Genomic DNA, 17,424 nt, shown 5'->3' with positions numbered 1-17,424 from the left:
AGTTCTGTTTTATGAAGAAACACCGTAGGAAAAATATGATCTGGTTTGTAGCCTGGACCAGTACACCAGATTAAATTCTCTTGCTTGCAAAAAGCATTTTGAAGCTATGCGTATGGATTTATCCCAGTTAATAAAAAGCAACAGCTTTATTAAGGGATATCCACTTAAAAAACCAACAACAAACCAAACCCCCAAAATTTAAAAACCCACAACATCCAAAGTACTGTTGATTTCCATTACTAGGGGGGATATAACCTGAGACAGTGATGCAAAGGCCTACCTCACATCTCCCCTCCATTTGAGTTTAAGACCAACAAGGACACAGGAGTTCCTGGTGGAGCATATTCCAAGTCCTGAACCCCCAAGGAGAACATGGGCTGCTATGACTTGGACTTTGGAAAAACAGCCAATGCCTGACAGACCACAAGGAAGTGCCTGCTATCAAAACAACAATCTTAGAGCAGTCAATACAAAATTAAAACTGAAGTCAAGAGTTTTGCATGACAACTCAGTGTTCACAACCCGTACCTTCTACCCCAAAGGAGGCTTTCTTGCACTTTCCCCAAAGCTGGACTTCACATATTAAAAATTATTATGAGTGCTGACCACATATGAAAGCCTGCTGCACACAGATACTAAAGGGATGCATATAATATCACAGGTCAAATCCTGCTCAAACTGAAGTCAGTGAACAGGGTAAGCAAGTTAAGGGATTCAAGTTTAAAAACAAATCAGTCAGAAGCCTACTGGTGATGAACTAAACAAAGGCCCAGCCACATGTTGAGTTGCCTGTCTTGTAGACATACCCAAGAACTCTTTTATTCTGAACTGATTTATATATTGTTGAATTCCTTATCTGCTTGATATGCAGCTCACTAACACTAAAAAACGCATACAGATTCAGTAAACACAAATGCATTGCCTAATGCATAAAAATGCATAACTTGTGCAAAAAATAAAATCCATTCATTTGTATTCTGCAGGAGACTATGTCCTAATCTGCAAATACATTTCAGCACAGAGAAAAGCTCTGAAGACTGTACATAGATATTGATAGAGAGATAAGGGCAAATAAAGAAAAAATTACGCATTTGAAAGATTTATATATCTAGCTAGCTAAAACTGAAAGAGAGAGGATTAACATACATGTAATTTAAAATGTATATTGACTAGGTGTCTGTTAATAGGTAAAAATTTGAATCTATGTAAATCATGGCTAAAATTAACCTCTGTGCAACACAAGATACTTAAAAACATGTAAGTCATTTTACTCGTGTGTGCCAGTTACTAATCACTGTTTCATATTTCATAATCTGTATATAAAGAAAAGAAAAGGGTGTTGGAACATGCAGCCTGGAAATGACAAGATCCTAATCCTTAAATATTACTTTTAACTTTAAACAGTTAAGTTAGCATCATCCATTTCCCCCCATACGTTGTGCAGGTGGCTTTTCAATTTACCTTTTCTGATCATCTACCATCAAGAAGGACCACATGCACAAGCTCCCAGTATTCAACTGTATGTACAACCGGTGTCTTAATAACCAAAGTCTGCAATACTTGCCAATAGAGGAAAAATGATTTTAAAAGCTGTTTTCATGTAAATGAAAACTTGTCAAAATTAATCCTTCCAAAATGTCATCCTGCAGATAGGCTAATCTGACAAAGTAAAAGATGTTTTTTTTAAAAAGAACAACCCACAATAAACTAAGATACCTTCTTTCAGGAACAACAGGTTGTTATGCTGACTACAATTTTAAGTAATATTTGTCCTGGTTTCAGCTGGGTTAATTTTTGTCCTAGTAGCTGGTACAGTGCTATATTTTGGGTTCAGTATGAGAAGAGTGTTGATAACACACTGATGTTTTCAGCTGTTGCTAAGTAGTGTTTGTACTAAGTCAAGGATTTTTCAGCTTCTCATGCCCAGCCAGCGAGAAGGCTGGAGGGGCACAAGAAGTTGGGAGGGGACACAGCCAGGGCAGCTGACCCAAACTGGCCAAAGGCGTATTCCATACCGTGTGATGTCATGCCCAATATATAAACTGGGGGAGTTGGACTGGGGGGATTGCTGCTCGGGAACTAACTGGGCAATGGTTGGCAAGTGGTGAGCAATTGCATTGTGCATCACTTGTTTTGTATACTCCAATCCTTTTATTAGTGTTGTCATTTTATTATTGTTATTATTATCATTATTATTTTCTTCCTTTCTGTCCTATTAAACTGTTCTTATCTCAACCCATGAGTTTTACCTTTTTCCTTCCAATTCTCTCCCCCATCCCACTGGGTAGGGGGGAAGTCAGTGAGCAGCTGTGTAGTGTTTAGTTGCTGGCTGGGGTTAAACCATGACGTATTTCAGTACTACTATTTTCAGTAAAAAAAACAATAAAAGAAAGACTTACATTTTTAATGCAAAATTCCACTATTGCTTTTCCATATTTATGACCTAGACCAACAGCATTTAAGGTACCAAGCGAATGGATATCACAAAATTCTTTAAGCTGTTAAAAATTGAAATAAATGAGTAGCTCTGTTATAGCCATGAAAATAATCAGAAGGTAGGGCAGCATCATGCAACTGTCATACTGAATGGCATTACATAAGCACTGCAGCTGGTGGTTTTCTTTTTGATTTGATGTAGTGAAAGTCCTAGCAGTCACAGTCATCATAGCTGAGTCCTTATGTAATAATAGCAACAATATGGAAAAAACCCCTCACTCTCTCAACCAACATGAACTATCAGAAATTACTATGAAGTAAGAACCTATTTTAAGAATACCTGAGAGGGGCTCCTCAAATGATAGATTTTACAGACCTCTAAACAGTAAGTGTCAGCTAGCAAGATGGTTGATGGAATACGGCAAGACTGTTTGAAAAAATGCGTGGCATCAACTGAACATCAGTTATTAATGCAAAACACTCATTTAAGATAGTAACAAAATAATGCCTAAAGAAAAACAGTTTTATAATTTAGTTATATTTTTAAAAGGCTTTTAACAACATCCCTGACTAGAAACCACTGAAGAACTTGATCTGCTAACAAGAACAAAAACAAAAAACACAAACAAAAAAACAGTTTATGATCAAATGGTAAAGGTAAAAAGTAGAATTTCTCATTATTTTATGACTGCTTCTTTGCTTATAGACATTAAATGATGCTTTTGGAGGACTGCAAGCATGGAACAGATAATATTGCCCACAAATGAGCTAGCTTATGTTTGTCAAGGACGCTGTAGAAAGAAACCTTCAATTGACTTAAAAAAATCTAGGGTAAGTAAATGACCATATGATGGTAAATAAAACAACCATGGTAAAGCCTTCACATTTTAAAACATGCTAAATTGGCCTCATTCAGCCTCACTGAATGAAATTCAGAGACCTCTGGTTAATATACAGCTGAAGTCAGAGAGCAATCAAGGCATTGGGATGCATAAGCATGAGCTGTTAGTTTCCACAAGGACATCACATTCACTTCTCCAATTACCTCCTTTCAGGAGGTATACTGCGTATCACAGTGGGCCCTGAGATAGAGGGGAGAATAGTTACAGACATAGAGGACACTGTGCATGAGGTAACATGACTGGAATTGTTTACATAGATTGAGTAAACAACAGAATAAGGAAAAAAGTGATGAAGTACAAAAAACAGAGCAGGAACTTGACTTTCTGGATTTTGCTATCCTATAAAAATAGAACCACCACACATACCAAGTCACATAAAAAGGTAAAAAAAAAAAAATCCTTCAAACAAAGTGTCAGCATGTTTTGCACTCAATGACTCAATGCTGTGTGGTGTACCAATACCAAGAATTTAGCAAGAGACACCCAAGGTTGAACCACAGTTCACCCACCAATTTCTTTGCAACATAATAATAGAACTCTGAATACATAACTAATGAGCTCTTAATATTTCTGAAATTGAGATCAAAGCAGAATATACAATGTTTAAACTATTCTCCACTTATACCTTCTTTACAAAAGACCTATTACAGAGAATGAATTATCCCCATGAATCCACTCCACAGGACTCTTATCTTCCTCTGAAGCAACTGCTGGTAGCCACAGAATACCGTAGTACCTAGGGCTCACATTCAAAACCGTCTTGTTCACTCAAGCTATACTGCTTTTCTCTCCACTTTGTCTTATGTTTTACTTGTGTAGTTAATGGAAAATATTTCATTTGCATCTTGAAGTTTTTAATTAATCATACACGCTACAATTTATGTTCCCAGAAAAAATACATTTCACATGTTCTCATATGGATAAATTGCATCTTCAAAGAACGGAAATTAGTGTTTTAAAATATTAATTAAAACTCAAATTGAATTTTTTAAACTTTATTTTTATGCATTACCAGCAGAGAAACAATGTCTCTAGAATTATAAACACCATCGTAACAAATTTACTCAAAGTTGATAGGACCATAAATCTTTCTTCTAATCAAGCAATCTTCACAAATAAAAGATGGCTGAGGATTAAACAGATACAGCTCCTTCACTCGTATTTTGCCAAATCAAGCTAAATACAGGTCATTGTTACCCGATAAATTACTTCAGTACAATGGCTGGGGAATTCTTAAATCTCACCGTGCTTTCCAAATCCTTATGTTTAAATCTCTGACACAAGTAGAGGCAATGGGAAAAAGTTGAAAATCACTGGACATTGACTTACTCCCTTTGAGACCTTTCTTTATGAAGTCATATGAAGAAACATCATGTAAACAGATACACATTTTTCATATACTGGAGAAACCAGAAAAAAAAGAGCAACGGAGGCTTCACAGCCATACCCAAGTTCTCAGAAAATCATTATTTTAATGTAGACATTACTAAGGTCGCTGAGACACACAAAACTTGCATATGGCAAGCATAAATTGCCTATACGAAGGAAGGGCAAACGTGCGTGGGATGTACACAATACAAATACAAATTAATCTGGCAGTTTTTCAAAGCTAAACTTTAGGGAAAAAAGAAAACCAGATAAAATAAGAAAGGTACCTAAAATACAATCTTAAATTCATATTAGATATGCCTTCCAATTTTCAAAAATGCTTAGCCCTCCACAGCTCTGTATATCCCAAGATCATGAAAAAAACATAATATAACAATATGAGGGGAAAGGCAAAATGAGATTACCTTCTCTAAATGACAAAGCTATCTGCATTTAAGTGGCATGCAAGTAGTAATTACATTTTGCATTTGTGCAATAATTAAAATCCTTTTAAGACAAGGTGTGTCTTATAGAGGCTTCACAATTATTAACTTCTTATCTTAAACTAACCCTTTGTTTACCTACAGAAGCTTTGTTAGTGCTGCTGTAGCTTCCTGGGGCAAAACCCTAGCTCTTATTACTGTAACTTATGCCTTGTAACTGGTCACTGACCTGAACAACTATGTACATACACATAACCTGTTAGTTGATACCTCACATATGTAAGACAGTGCAGTGTTAAAATAGTCTAAGTGGTGGATCACATTACAGACTGTATTTTTATATACTATGTGAAAACAAATGGATTTCCTGTCTTAGATGGACAAAGTTAAATTTGATATGAACATTCTAAACCATGTTTTTCTCCCCCCCGCCCCCCTCATTTTTTTAATATATAAAAAAGTCAGTATTTTGACCCATATTTTTCATGCACCAGTTAACTAGAAAATTACAGAACCTGAAGAGCTCAGATAAAATTCATCAAGAGGATTAAAACAACGCATGCCTCCTCCCTCCAGTAGCGTGGGATGCTACTAGAATGTGAATTAAAGACTCTCAAAGCCTTTGAAAAATGAGGACCCCTGAATTTTTAATTTTGTTAACTAATCATTAGAGAACTGGAAATTGCTGTGTTTCTGACTGTTTGATAGGTAGCTGCTTCCATAAAGTACATTTTTAATTTTGTAAGAGCTGGCCTGTTTCCCAGCAGCACATTGATTTGTGGGACCACTACTTACAGCACCTAGAGCATAATTAAATATTAAGTCCCTCCTTGATGTATGCAAAGTCTGACTAAGAGGATTAGTAGACACACTGAGGGTGGCTTTCACACATTTTCTGGTAATTGAACACTGCAATATCATTAAACTTATCTTTACTCAATAGAAATCCATGTTCATCCTTTACAATACCTGCTGTCCCTTTTTGTACCAAGGAATGGTAAAGGGAAAGAGGGATCCCCTAAAAGTGTGTAAGAAATGTCAAGCAAGTAAACAATCTGGAAGTAAGATAATGAATACATTTTTTTAAATATTTGCAATTTAAAGTTCATTTAAAAAAAAAAAAACAAAACAAACCAACAACCTTTAAACGCATTCCTCTACAATCTAAAAATAGCATTCAATCCACCCCACCCCCCTTTTTTTAAACGTGATTTTCTTTTTTTACTACTTTTCTGGATGAGAAAGAATGACCAAATTAATAAAGGTATAGTGATGCTGGAGAAATTGACACCTACAGACAAGGCAGACAGACTGACATAGCAGTCTGAGCACATGTTTGAAAGATATAATTCCTCACGTCTACTTTTTGACCCTGCTTCACCCAGGACTACAGAGCAACCTGACCAAACTTTTAAACTGTGCTTCAACATCCCCTTCTGTAGAATGGGGTTGCTTTTGAAGGTCTTTGCACCCAAAGCACTAACTTGCACGAGAAACTTGCTTAATTAATGCTTTGCCAAAAGCTCATATACAAATCTCTCTCTTCACTTTTCAGCAGTCATGTAACTACTGAATGCTGCAGTGTTCTTGTTTCACTAAAATACCATGAAGGATTGTGAAATGCTGTTTTATTATGCTATTTTCTCTGTTCGTTAATTCACAAAATAAGCAAACAATAATCAAATAAGGTCATCACTTGATTTTTCTAATATCAACTTGTAGACTAGCATTTGACATCAGCTGACTAGAAGGGGAAAAAAGAAAAAAAATAGTCTAAGTAGTGGATCACTCATTTGTTTTCTTGGACACTTGTGAAGAACTCTGAATTTCAATGACTGGGACTCAATGGACAAACCAATACGACTCTTCTGTCTAAATCACACAATAGTTACCTAGCACAAAATATTCAATGAAAACAAAGGGTTCTCATCTATCACATTTAGCTTGAACTGACATGAAAATCAGAATAATTTTTAAGTATGTTCCAACAGGACTCTTATAATTGCACTCTGTAGCAGGAATTGGGACGAAAAAACAATGATTTTTATGTACATATAAGCACAGCTTTCACTATTGCTAAGCATGAAAACTACTTCTGAACTTAGCTAAATAATAAATACTATATACAGAGAATTTTATGTTACAGTATTGTACATACATTTTTATACAATTATCTTGGAAAGGTTTGAGCTTATGTAGCACAGTACTTAAGCTTTTTACTACATGGCTTCTTGCACTACTTGCTTACTCATCAGCAAAAGAGTAGAGCACTGAAGTGATCAGCGACTCTGTGTTACGAGCAAATGAACTGCTGCTTATAATCAGTACAAACTTCTTCCCTCACAAAAAACAGGTATGTTTTCCTGCTTGAAACTAGGAGTATTCTAAAAATCCACCACTTCAGGAAACAGAATTTATTAACTGATTATAAGGAGAGACCTAAACAGGCTGGAAGATTAGGCCAACAAGAGTCACACGAGCCATGCTGCACCTGGGAGAGCACAGCTGGGGTCAGCCAGGCTGGGGAGGGCCCTGGGGGACTTGGTGGGCAGCGAGCTGCACGTGAACCAGCAGCATATGCAATGCATTCAATTAATTCCTAAAACATCACGAGACAAAAGTAAATGGATGCGAGTTTCAGGTTGTAAAGCTATATACATTTTGACTTACCAGATTATGGGAGAAAATAAAAGTGATCTTATCTTACATATTTCTCAAACAAGTGTAATGAGTCTCACAAGGTTTCTGTCAAATACAGGTTCTTCTGTCTTCTACAGACATGGCTGAAAGCCATTATCTACCTGTGACTTTTTCCTTAAAACATACTCCAGTTGAATCTTTTAGACTTGAAATGCTTTTGGATTGGAAAGCTGTTCACAGGCAACACAAATATTGACAAAGGATTGAACTGAAGATGAAGAATCCAATCATAGACAGAGACTTGAAGAGTAGTTGAGGAGTTAAGTGCTGGTATTACTGTGAATGCAAGAGAAAAAGTAATTTCTAAAGAAAGCCAAGAGATAAGCATTTTCTTCTTCTTTTAAGATTTTTATTAGGATTATACCCTCGGATGATCTTAGCACAGCGAGTCAAAACTGAGATATTGCTTTTGTTTTATATGAATATAAAATAGTTTTGGGCACAGATTTTTTGAGGAACTATTGGAATTATTCTATTTTAGTTCCATAGGTCTTAGCATGGGGGGGAGGCATTTAGAAAATGGACAAAAAGTAGCTCTGCTTCTGAACAAGTCTACATGCAGCAAGTGATACTCATATGATTTCAAAATGGCACAAGCTTCAAAGACAAGACTACTTCTTCCTGTTAAGCCTTTAGTATATTTTCGTTGCACTCGGAAATGTAGAAACTCTAAAAATACGTATGCTGATGTTAAACACTTCACCAAAATGAGTCATGAAATAAAGCAGTTAAAATATTAATGAATAACCAACAAGAGCCTTTTTGTATATCTGGAGTTAATATTCTACTTAATACACTCAAGTGTTTTCGCTCCTGAGAACACTCTCTAGGTGATCCTTAGTAGTCTTAGATCAACTTCTACATACACTTAAAAAATTAAAGCTAGGCATTTTGTCACCCTTTAATTCAGAAGGAAAGTTAATCTGTTTTAGACTTGAAAACTTGAACTACAAGCACTCTGGCTCTCTTAGTTGGAAACAAATAAATAGCTAAGAGTAACTTCTTTCACCAGTGATTCTACCTTATTTTTTTCCCCGACTTTACACTGAAAAAGACTTAAAACTATCACTTGTGCAGTTAAAGGCATGAACTGTTTTTAAGCAACTACTTTCAGTTGTTAGGTGCTACCTCTTAAGAGAGAAGAGCAGACTAACTATGACTGAATGCATTCCCTTATCAATCAAGTCTTTTCATTTGAGAATGTCCTTGATGCTCCTACTACACGTTCATGGAATCATACTTAAAGACCCCAGAAAAGAAGAGACAGTGGCAAGTAATTCTCATTCTAATTCTGACTATAATGTCACACCAAGTAGAAGATAAAGAGGGAACGTAAAATTGACAGAAAAAATGGTCAGAAAAGAAAGAATATAGAGAAACTTCAAAGTCAGTGCTTGACATGGAGGAAAATCATTAGTGTTTAATCAAGTTCAGTATTATGTACTCCTGATTGCAAACAAAAGCTGAGTCTGTTAACTTTACCTAACACTGTTTTTCAAAGAATCATAATGTATTAGAAACCTGATTTAAAAGGAAGGTAGGATTAGTTCCAATACCAACAGCATGCATCGCAACCATGTATTGCAAACCAGCATTTCATCATATAATCCTTGCATAAAAACAGTCTTATGCTACCATTTATAGCAATCAATATTAATACCTTTGTTTCAGGCCAGCAAGCTCTAAGAACAGCTTGTGTCCTGAAGTACACAAGTAGCTTGCTGTCTTCGTCACTGAGATGGAAGGCTTGCTCCAGAATTTGCAATACTCTGATGCGAGGCTTCACTGCTAAAGAGTCATCACCACAGAAAGGTCTCAACCACTCCAGAAGGTCATCTGAAGAAACTACTTCCTCCCTGTAATTAAACAATACTGTGTTAAACAGTCTTTGGTAATTCTAATGAAAGTACTACATGTATTTTCAAAGCTGTTAACAAGTACATTCAACACATAACAAATACATAAGACTGGAAATGGAAGAGCTCACTTCTGTGAGACTGCAGGGAAACTAGATCTCATAAATCAAGTGCCTAAAGCTAAGGGGCGTAGGAACTTTTTCTGAGCTTCAGATAACCATGTAACATCATATAAACCCATTTATACAGTTACATATTCTCCTACATACTCCTTTGACTGCCAATTGTATCATAATGATGCTGGATTTCAGCACCAGAAAATCCAAGCCTTTTTATGGTGCCTGGTCCTGACTGATGCCTGTACTTCCACACCATTTGACTTCATGGAAAACCAGCTTGACTGCTTGCATTTTAAGTATGACATTTTTGTATCTGATGCTTATTCATGTTGCTCTATATTCTCTTTCTTTCCTTGCAAGTCCCTTCTTTACACTCCACATACACAAATTAGTTTCTCCTGATTGTAGCTCTAGCCATTTCTTATTTTTTTCTGTACCATCTCTAGCCAGCTTGATTAGTCTATGTTCTAGTATGATAATGATTGCAGAATGCCCATAATCCCTAGAAAGAAAAAAAGAGATGTTAAAAAAACTAATTTTGGGGGTTTTCCTGATTTGGGTAATTAGAAAAACTCTTAATTAAATAATTTGATTCAAAAAGTGTATTGTATTGAATACATTCTAACTGTGTGAAAGCATGTACAATACACAGATTACCATGAACTCACCAACCATCTAGCAGCTGCAGACAGAATAATCTATTATGTCCCTAGAGGTTATTAACTAGCATGTAACAAATCAGTAAATGCTATTCTGCTATGCTTTAGTGCTATTTTAAACTAAAGCTAATTTTTTTCTTAAAAATAAAAAAAATAAAAAAAAAAATCAGAAAGTGGTTCCAGGTGGAGTGTGATTTATAACTAATGTTCCCTTATTTGTCTTAATAAGACAGACGGGAAAGTAATATCAGACAGAAAACACCAATTTAACCTGTCTTGCAGCTCTGAAATAATAAACATTGGCAGCTTAGGTTTCCATATTACAAGGATTTCAATTTTACTTAGACTTTATATTGTCTGAATGATGCTGTTAGCTCAGAACTTCAACTAAATTAGACATGCTTCTGCTGAACAGGTGGCATTCAAACTGTAAATTAAAAGTTTGGGAATTAAGAGGACCTGCTGGAATATTTAAAGAGTTTTGTAGAGCTCGCACTTGATGTTTATATATGTTTTCCTGAGGGAAAGATTTATATTTTGTAAATTGAATAGCTGAGGTTTAAGGCGATAAATAAGAACAAGTATTTAAATGAATGTAAACAATCTCTTGTAATCACAATGACTTCCACTCCAGCTTATTGTTTCAGCAGTTAAATGTTGATGAAGTATACAAATAAAAGACTCCAGCAAGTGCATCTCAGAATAAAATAGTACCAACTCTCCCATTCTACCTTAGAATATTGCAAGTAAGATTTACTATAGATTTTGACATCAATTCAGTTTACTTCAGTATCCAATATTTAACTAATTTAATGCCAGTGGAGAAGCCTCCAGACAATAGTGTAATTGTTTTTGTGTGGCTACCACAGAGTATGGGGTTTTATTATTATTATCATACATAAGTTCTTAGTTTGTATGTCTGCAAACAAAACTGATTTTTTTCTTCTTCCTTGTCTTTACTGGAATTGCAGTGGAAAATGTCAGTGAGACATACAGACCATTATGTGACCTGAAATAAGGGCATCCCCAAAAGAGGAGAAAAAATGTGGTGAAGCATCATACAGCATTTGTGAAACTGTTTCTGCACTATACCCTAAAATATTGACAAATTTAGATATCTAAATTCAGATATCTGAAAGCGAGTTGTCATTATTTGCAATTTATCTACTAAAAAAAAGCAGTGAAGTACTCCCAAGTAGATATACAATCTGCAGTAGTCACAACAGAAAAACCATTTTCTCAAATCACCATAATACACAGTTACCTAAATTTTAGGTTCAGTGACTTGCGTTCTTCCAAATGACTAAGTAAAGGCTTCTGTCAGGGCTCAGATTTTGAACCTGACAAATGATAGCCTGTTCGAGAATAAAGTCTTAGAAAATTAAGTGCAAGCCCATTATATATATCCACGAAGAAAAATCATCCATATTCAGTGTTGTACCTTCAGTGCTTTCATGAGAAGTATCTTTCAAAGTCTTAAACAAAGAATCCATACAGGAAGTTCTTACCCTTTCTCAACACTTGCATGCACTGCAGAAATGATGCCTTCTAGGATTCCAAGTGGATCTTTCACTGATGTAGATGAGCCACCATTTCCACTGTTAGGGGAAGACATAAAATTAACATTAAAATGGTCCTTAATATCGTATCTAATTCTATCCACCTGTAGGATTTACATTAATTGTTCAATAATTATAGCAATTTTCCACTTTCCCTGCTTAACTAGTACCTTTATTTTTATGTCAAAGTAATGCAAGGAGCAACAAGAAAAGAGTGGGAAAGAGAAATACTGAAATACCTACGTGAAACTTGAAAGAAAAAGAATAGTTAAAATTTAGCACTTCTAACACAGATTAGGTCAGCAAAATATACACATGTAATCTCATTACTTTAAAGATCTTACCAATATCAACTAAACAGATTAGAGGTTACACATAAATGTCACCATCTTTTCTTTTCAAATATCATCTTGCAGTATCACTATTGGTTTAAACCAATTTCACTGTAACCTGAATCAATAGAATCCTATCTGCTGATTCCACAGATTTCTTCCCCCCACCCTGCCGTGGTTAATTTTCAGTTGGATCAACTAGGTTCATGATTACCAGAACCAACAGAATTAAAAATAGGGAATATGTGGTCAAGAACAGCATGTGGGAAAGGGAAGTGTCAAGCTACTATGCATGTGTAGGAATAGAAAAATGTGAATCACACTGCTCATCAGACGTTCCAGTTACAATACAGTGTTCTTCCGCAGGTCAACAGGTAGGAAATACTGGAAAAAAAAATCACTCTGGTAGGAAAAAAAGCTTCACTCATAATGCAATGCAAGTGACATTTTCTGCTAACATTTTCAGCGAAACAAACCTAAGATGTGAATTAGTGCTGCAAGAGGGAGGGATTTTGCACTGGTACTCCAATAAAGCACACAGTTTCTCTTCATAGAAACCACTGCAGTGGCAATGATGCCTGGATGAACTAGAAAAACAACAGTTTTGCCTATCTTAGAGCTTGTCAATGCTGCATTAAAGAAAGAGAAAGGCAGGCAAGTACTTCCAAGGTTAGCTTACTAAAGATGACTCAAAACCCCAGAGATAAAGTGTATTTTCTCTACAGTTCATCAGCATATCAAAGCTCTTCTGCTATGAAAAACACCAGCCTCTTCCTATATGGTCTCTTAATAAGAATGAATACATGTCCAGACTACCCTGACTGTTCTGTCTAAAGCCAAAATACACTGTATGGCTGATAGTAATGTGTAAAAATAACTGCAATATTTCACAATTTTTTTGTCAAGAGTTCTGAATTTTAATAAATTTAATTTAATAAATTTAATAACTATAAATTTTGTCATTTATTACTTCAGTAAGATAAATATATTGCTTAAAAATGATTATACTATATGGCATAGAGACCTGAATTTTTATAACTTTTACTGTCTTCCTGCATTCAGAATTTTCAACTTTTCTATTTTTATTTTTATCTTAACAGGTGACCAGCACTTCAGTGAACAACACTAGTTTTAAAACCAACATGTAACTCCATTCAGAACAGATGCAAGATAATTTGTTGCATGATGAAACCTTAGTATATTTATTTTATATTACTATACTGCACTCATAAGTTTAAAGTAGGAGTAGAAAGCTCAGAACACCAGCCTTTTTCTCAAAAAATACTATTACACATGACTATGATAGAAATGCCATTCTTAATACCAATAATATCATATGGCAGCTAAATAAACTTTAAAAGAGTGAAGTTTAAATCTAGATATTTTCCTAAACATCTTCAGAATATTTGGAAACAATCAAATTATAATTTATAGTACAGAAATATCCAGGATTTTAGACTCCTGAAGAGACATGTGTGTCCAAAAGATAAAAATCTATTTTCACCAAAAAACACATTAAAAAAATTCAGTCTCAAAAAAAATTTAGATCACACCAGTACTGTAGAAATGTGGAAATGGTAAAAAGAACAGCAGTATTAAAGTAATCATTTTAAGCAAGCAGCTACATGCATTAGGAGATGGTTTCAAATTTGTTTTAAAATAAAAAAGCTAAGAAAATTTAAGATATGTTCCCAGAGTGAAGACAGACACAAACCACTTCATTAATGTTCTGTTTACAGGCCAGATTTAAATTTTCCTGTATTATTATGCATTTCATGTTTTTTTCAATTAAGTTTGTAATAAAAAGACATCAACAAAGGGCATTAACATGGCACATCTAAAGCAAACTAGAATACTCGTAAAGCTTGCAAACTAAGAAGAGAATCATGATTGAAACAGAAAAGAATAGGACATTTGCAGCCTTTCAATACTTAAAGGGGGCCTGTAAGAAAGATGGGGACAAACTTTTTAGCACGCCTGTTGCAATAGGACAAGGGGTAATGGTTTTAAACTAAAAGAGGGTAGATTTAGACTAGATGTAAGGAAGAAATTTTTTTACGATGAGGGTGGCGAAACACTGGAACAGGTTGCCCAGAGAGGTGGTCGATGCCCCATCCCTGGAAACGTTCAAGGTCAGGTTGGATGGGGCTCTGAGCAACCTGGTCTCGTTGAAGATGTCCCTGCTCATTGCAGGGGCGTTGGACTAGATGGCCTTTAAAGGTCCCTTCCAACCCAAACTGTTCTATGATTCTATGGACTACAGAAATGGAGATCTTACAGGTCTACTTACCCTAAATTATCTTCCATATCAAAGGAGGCTGACCAGCAAACCTTATATTTTGGGTACCCTCAATTTTGGAGATTGGTTCTGAACAGTCCTAGCATTTGCTCTTTAAAAACCCTTCATCTCTCTAATTAGAAGTGAAAGCCATTAGCTCCTATCGCAACCAGGCTCTGAGCACCTCAAAAAAAACTCGGGTCAAAAAAAACCATATACGCAGAAGTTAGTGGACATTTCTGAAAACAGAAAACCACGGTTTCAGACAATACATCGGTGAAGCCAGTTCTCAAGTACAATAGACATATGAACATTTACAGAAAGCTTCAAGTTTGTCATACGCTGACAGGTACTATCCTACTAAGCAGGAGAAAAGGAGAAAAAAAGTGAATCTAAGCAATAAGTTAGAGTTATCAAGAATAAGAAAGCATTTTAAAAAGAAATCTTGAAAGATTGAAAGCTAGCATTTTTTAAGCTTAATATTGCCTTTACTGCCTAATATTAGAGAAACTAAAAAGAGACAATGAGACAAATAATCGTGTCAAGTTTCCACAGACTGTTGCCTTGTTCTTTTCTTAATGATTAATGATTAAAAATAAGCAGCTACTAACAGAAACAAATATAATTAATGATGGATTAGTCTTCGACACAGATTATATACTATTTTATGCATGTTTTAAATAACAGAACAGGATGCAATGTTCACCTCAAAACTCCTAGATATAAGCCTAGTATAATTACACAGATACAGGCTTATTTTTATTTCAGTTCAGCTTCAGAAAAAGGGATGCATTTTTAATCAAGTTCCTCAAAGACAATAAAGTACAAAGAATACTTGAAAGGAGAATAAATTAGCTTCATCTAAATCTTTTAACCCAATTACAACATTCATTGAAAATACTTGATATTGTCTTATTTCTCCAGCCTTATTTTCCTCTTTCTGTTTGTGCTTCCTCTAAATATCAGGAAAATAAGAAAATAATACATTGTTGGTGTGATAATTCAAAGCTGGGGAAAAAAGTCATAATGCCAAACTATTGTTTTCATCAGAAATACCATGAAATTATGATATCCAACTTACAAAAGTACAAAATCAGAAAATTACTCTGCAGGACCCCTGCTCAAGTGAAACAAGATAGTAAAAAATCTTGGGTTTTTTTCCTTCTAAGTTAGCTACTCAGTCTAATAAAGCTGGTTTTACCTTCTTCATGAAACACTGGCCATTAAACAAGAACTCAAAGTTTCACCAAACCTTTCCTGCTTATTGCCTGGTGAATACTTCTGAAATTTCATAAAATGCCACATCCATCTTGACACCTAAGATAAGAAATTTAGGAGCTGCAAATGAAGCAGGCCATAAAGTCTTTAATAGGCAAATTGTCTTCCCTGACTAACCAACCATGAACATGCCTCCAGTCATGCATCATGGAAAGTCTCCAGTGTATCATGTGAGTGATCTTAGGTAATGGATTAAATTGAATACTGGATAAGTCTAATCAGACTACCATCATTACCAAAATCTTCTGGGTTTTTTTCAGAAGTTCATGATTTCTACTGACTAGGCGACTGACTTATTTATAGCAGCTGTTTCCACAGGCAAACAAGGAAGTGCCCAACACATATGTTGTATAAAGTATGCAGATATGCTCTGCTGGAGAGATTTTATACATACTAATGCAAGAGTTCCTACTTTGAATTTTGTGTGCCAGAACTAGAGAGTCAAGGGAGATAAAAGTAGTTAACAGAACTGGACAATACTGCTCTTGAAATTACAATGTAGGTACCTAATATCAGGTAAATAACTATATGTTATATTTAACAAGAAGACTGTTTCTGAGAAGCTGTCAGAGTTTTAAAGCCTGTGATACTGTATACTATTGAAAAATGAAGCCAAAAAGTAACTTAATTAATCTTACATAAATGCAATACTTTCTGCAAGGTTCTTCTGTGACAGTCAGTAAAATACTAATAACAAAAGATATTTTACTGTGTTTGAAGGGGGGGTGTAGTTACGAAACTGAAAGAAGGATGCATATTTTCAGTCACAGAAGTGGTGGACTGATGCTTAACTTTCAGGCAAATCACCGACACCATCCTAATTTTTCACATCCATACAGGCCTGTTTCACTTATGGTTACAATACTTCAATTACATTCCCTGCCACCATAGCTACAGAAAATCCAAGTTCAGTGTTATAACCTTACAACTGCTACTTTGAAGGTTAATTGTCAAAGACGGAATTTTCCAACATGATCTCTTTCAAAATTATTGTATAAAATAACTACATTGTATAACATATCAAAGCTCCAATAAATAAACCTGAAGAGCTTTCCCTTGAAATGTTGCATTTATTGAATAGTAGTTTGTCATTCCAGGTACAGAGGCAAGACTACTTCTTTAATTGTAGTTTTTGCCCATTAACCCTGAAATGCAAGTATTGCACAAAATGTGGTTAATATATTTTAACTTACGTTATGATCTAGCTTGAAAGCTAACATCTGAGCGTAGGATAGAGAGGCATCCAATTTTATTCACAGCAACAACATTAATACCAGCAGGCTTAAGAGATGCCAAGCAACAACCTTTCTTTCAATTGCTCCCTATATTTAGAGTGATGCTACTTTATAATATGATCCTCATACAGAATTTCATAATAGAGAGAATATTATTTCAAGTATTCTCTATTTTATTTTATGTTAGATTTTTACTTCATGCTCTTTATCATTGTAGTAGTCAAACTTTCCATAGGTCACTATCTGTTCATTCATCATG

General features: G+C 35.2%; 1 protein-coding gene across 2 annotated transcripts in view; it reads right to left on the bottom strand.

Annotated features, from left to right (window-relative positions):
* NBAS (NBAS subunit of NRZ tethering complex) overlaps positions 1–17,424 on the bottom strand; it is a 190,761-nt gene that overhangs the window by 35,393 nt on the left and 137,944 nt on the right. For both annotated transcript variants that reach the window (XM_069805772.1, XM_069805773.1), the window contains 2 exons: positions 11,992–12,081; positions 9,510–9,705 (listed from right to left, as the gene is read on the bottom strand). In XM_069805772.1, coding sequence (XP_069661873.1) covers positions 9,510–9,705; positions 11,992–12,081 — 286 coding nt within the window. The remainder of the gene's footprint in view (positions 1–9,509; positions 9,706–11,991; positions 12,082–17,424) is intronic.

The sequence above is a fragment of the Haliaeetus albicilla genome, chromosome 18, assembly GCF_947461875.1.
Source record: "Haliaeetus albicilla chromosome 18, bHalAlb1.1, whole genome shotgun sequence".
Classification (NCBI taxonomy): domain Eukaryota; kingdom Metazoa; phylum Chordata; class Aves; order Accipitriformes; family Accipitridae; genus Haliaeetus; species Haliaeetus albicilla.
The sequence above is the reverse complement of the archived record's forward strand: the minus strand, read 5'-3'. Positions and strand labels throughout refer to the sequence as shown.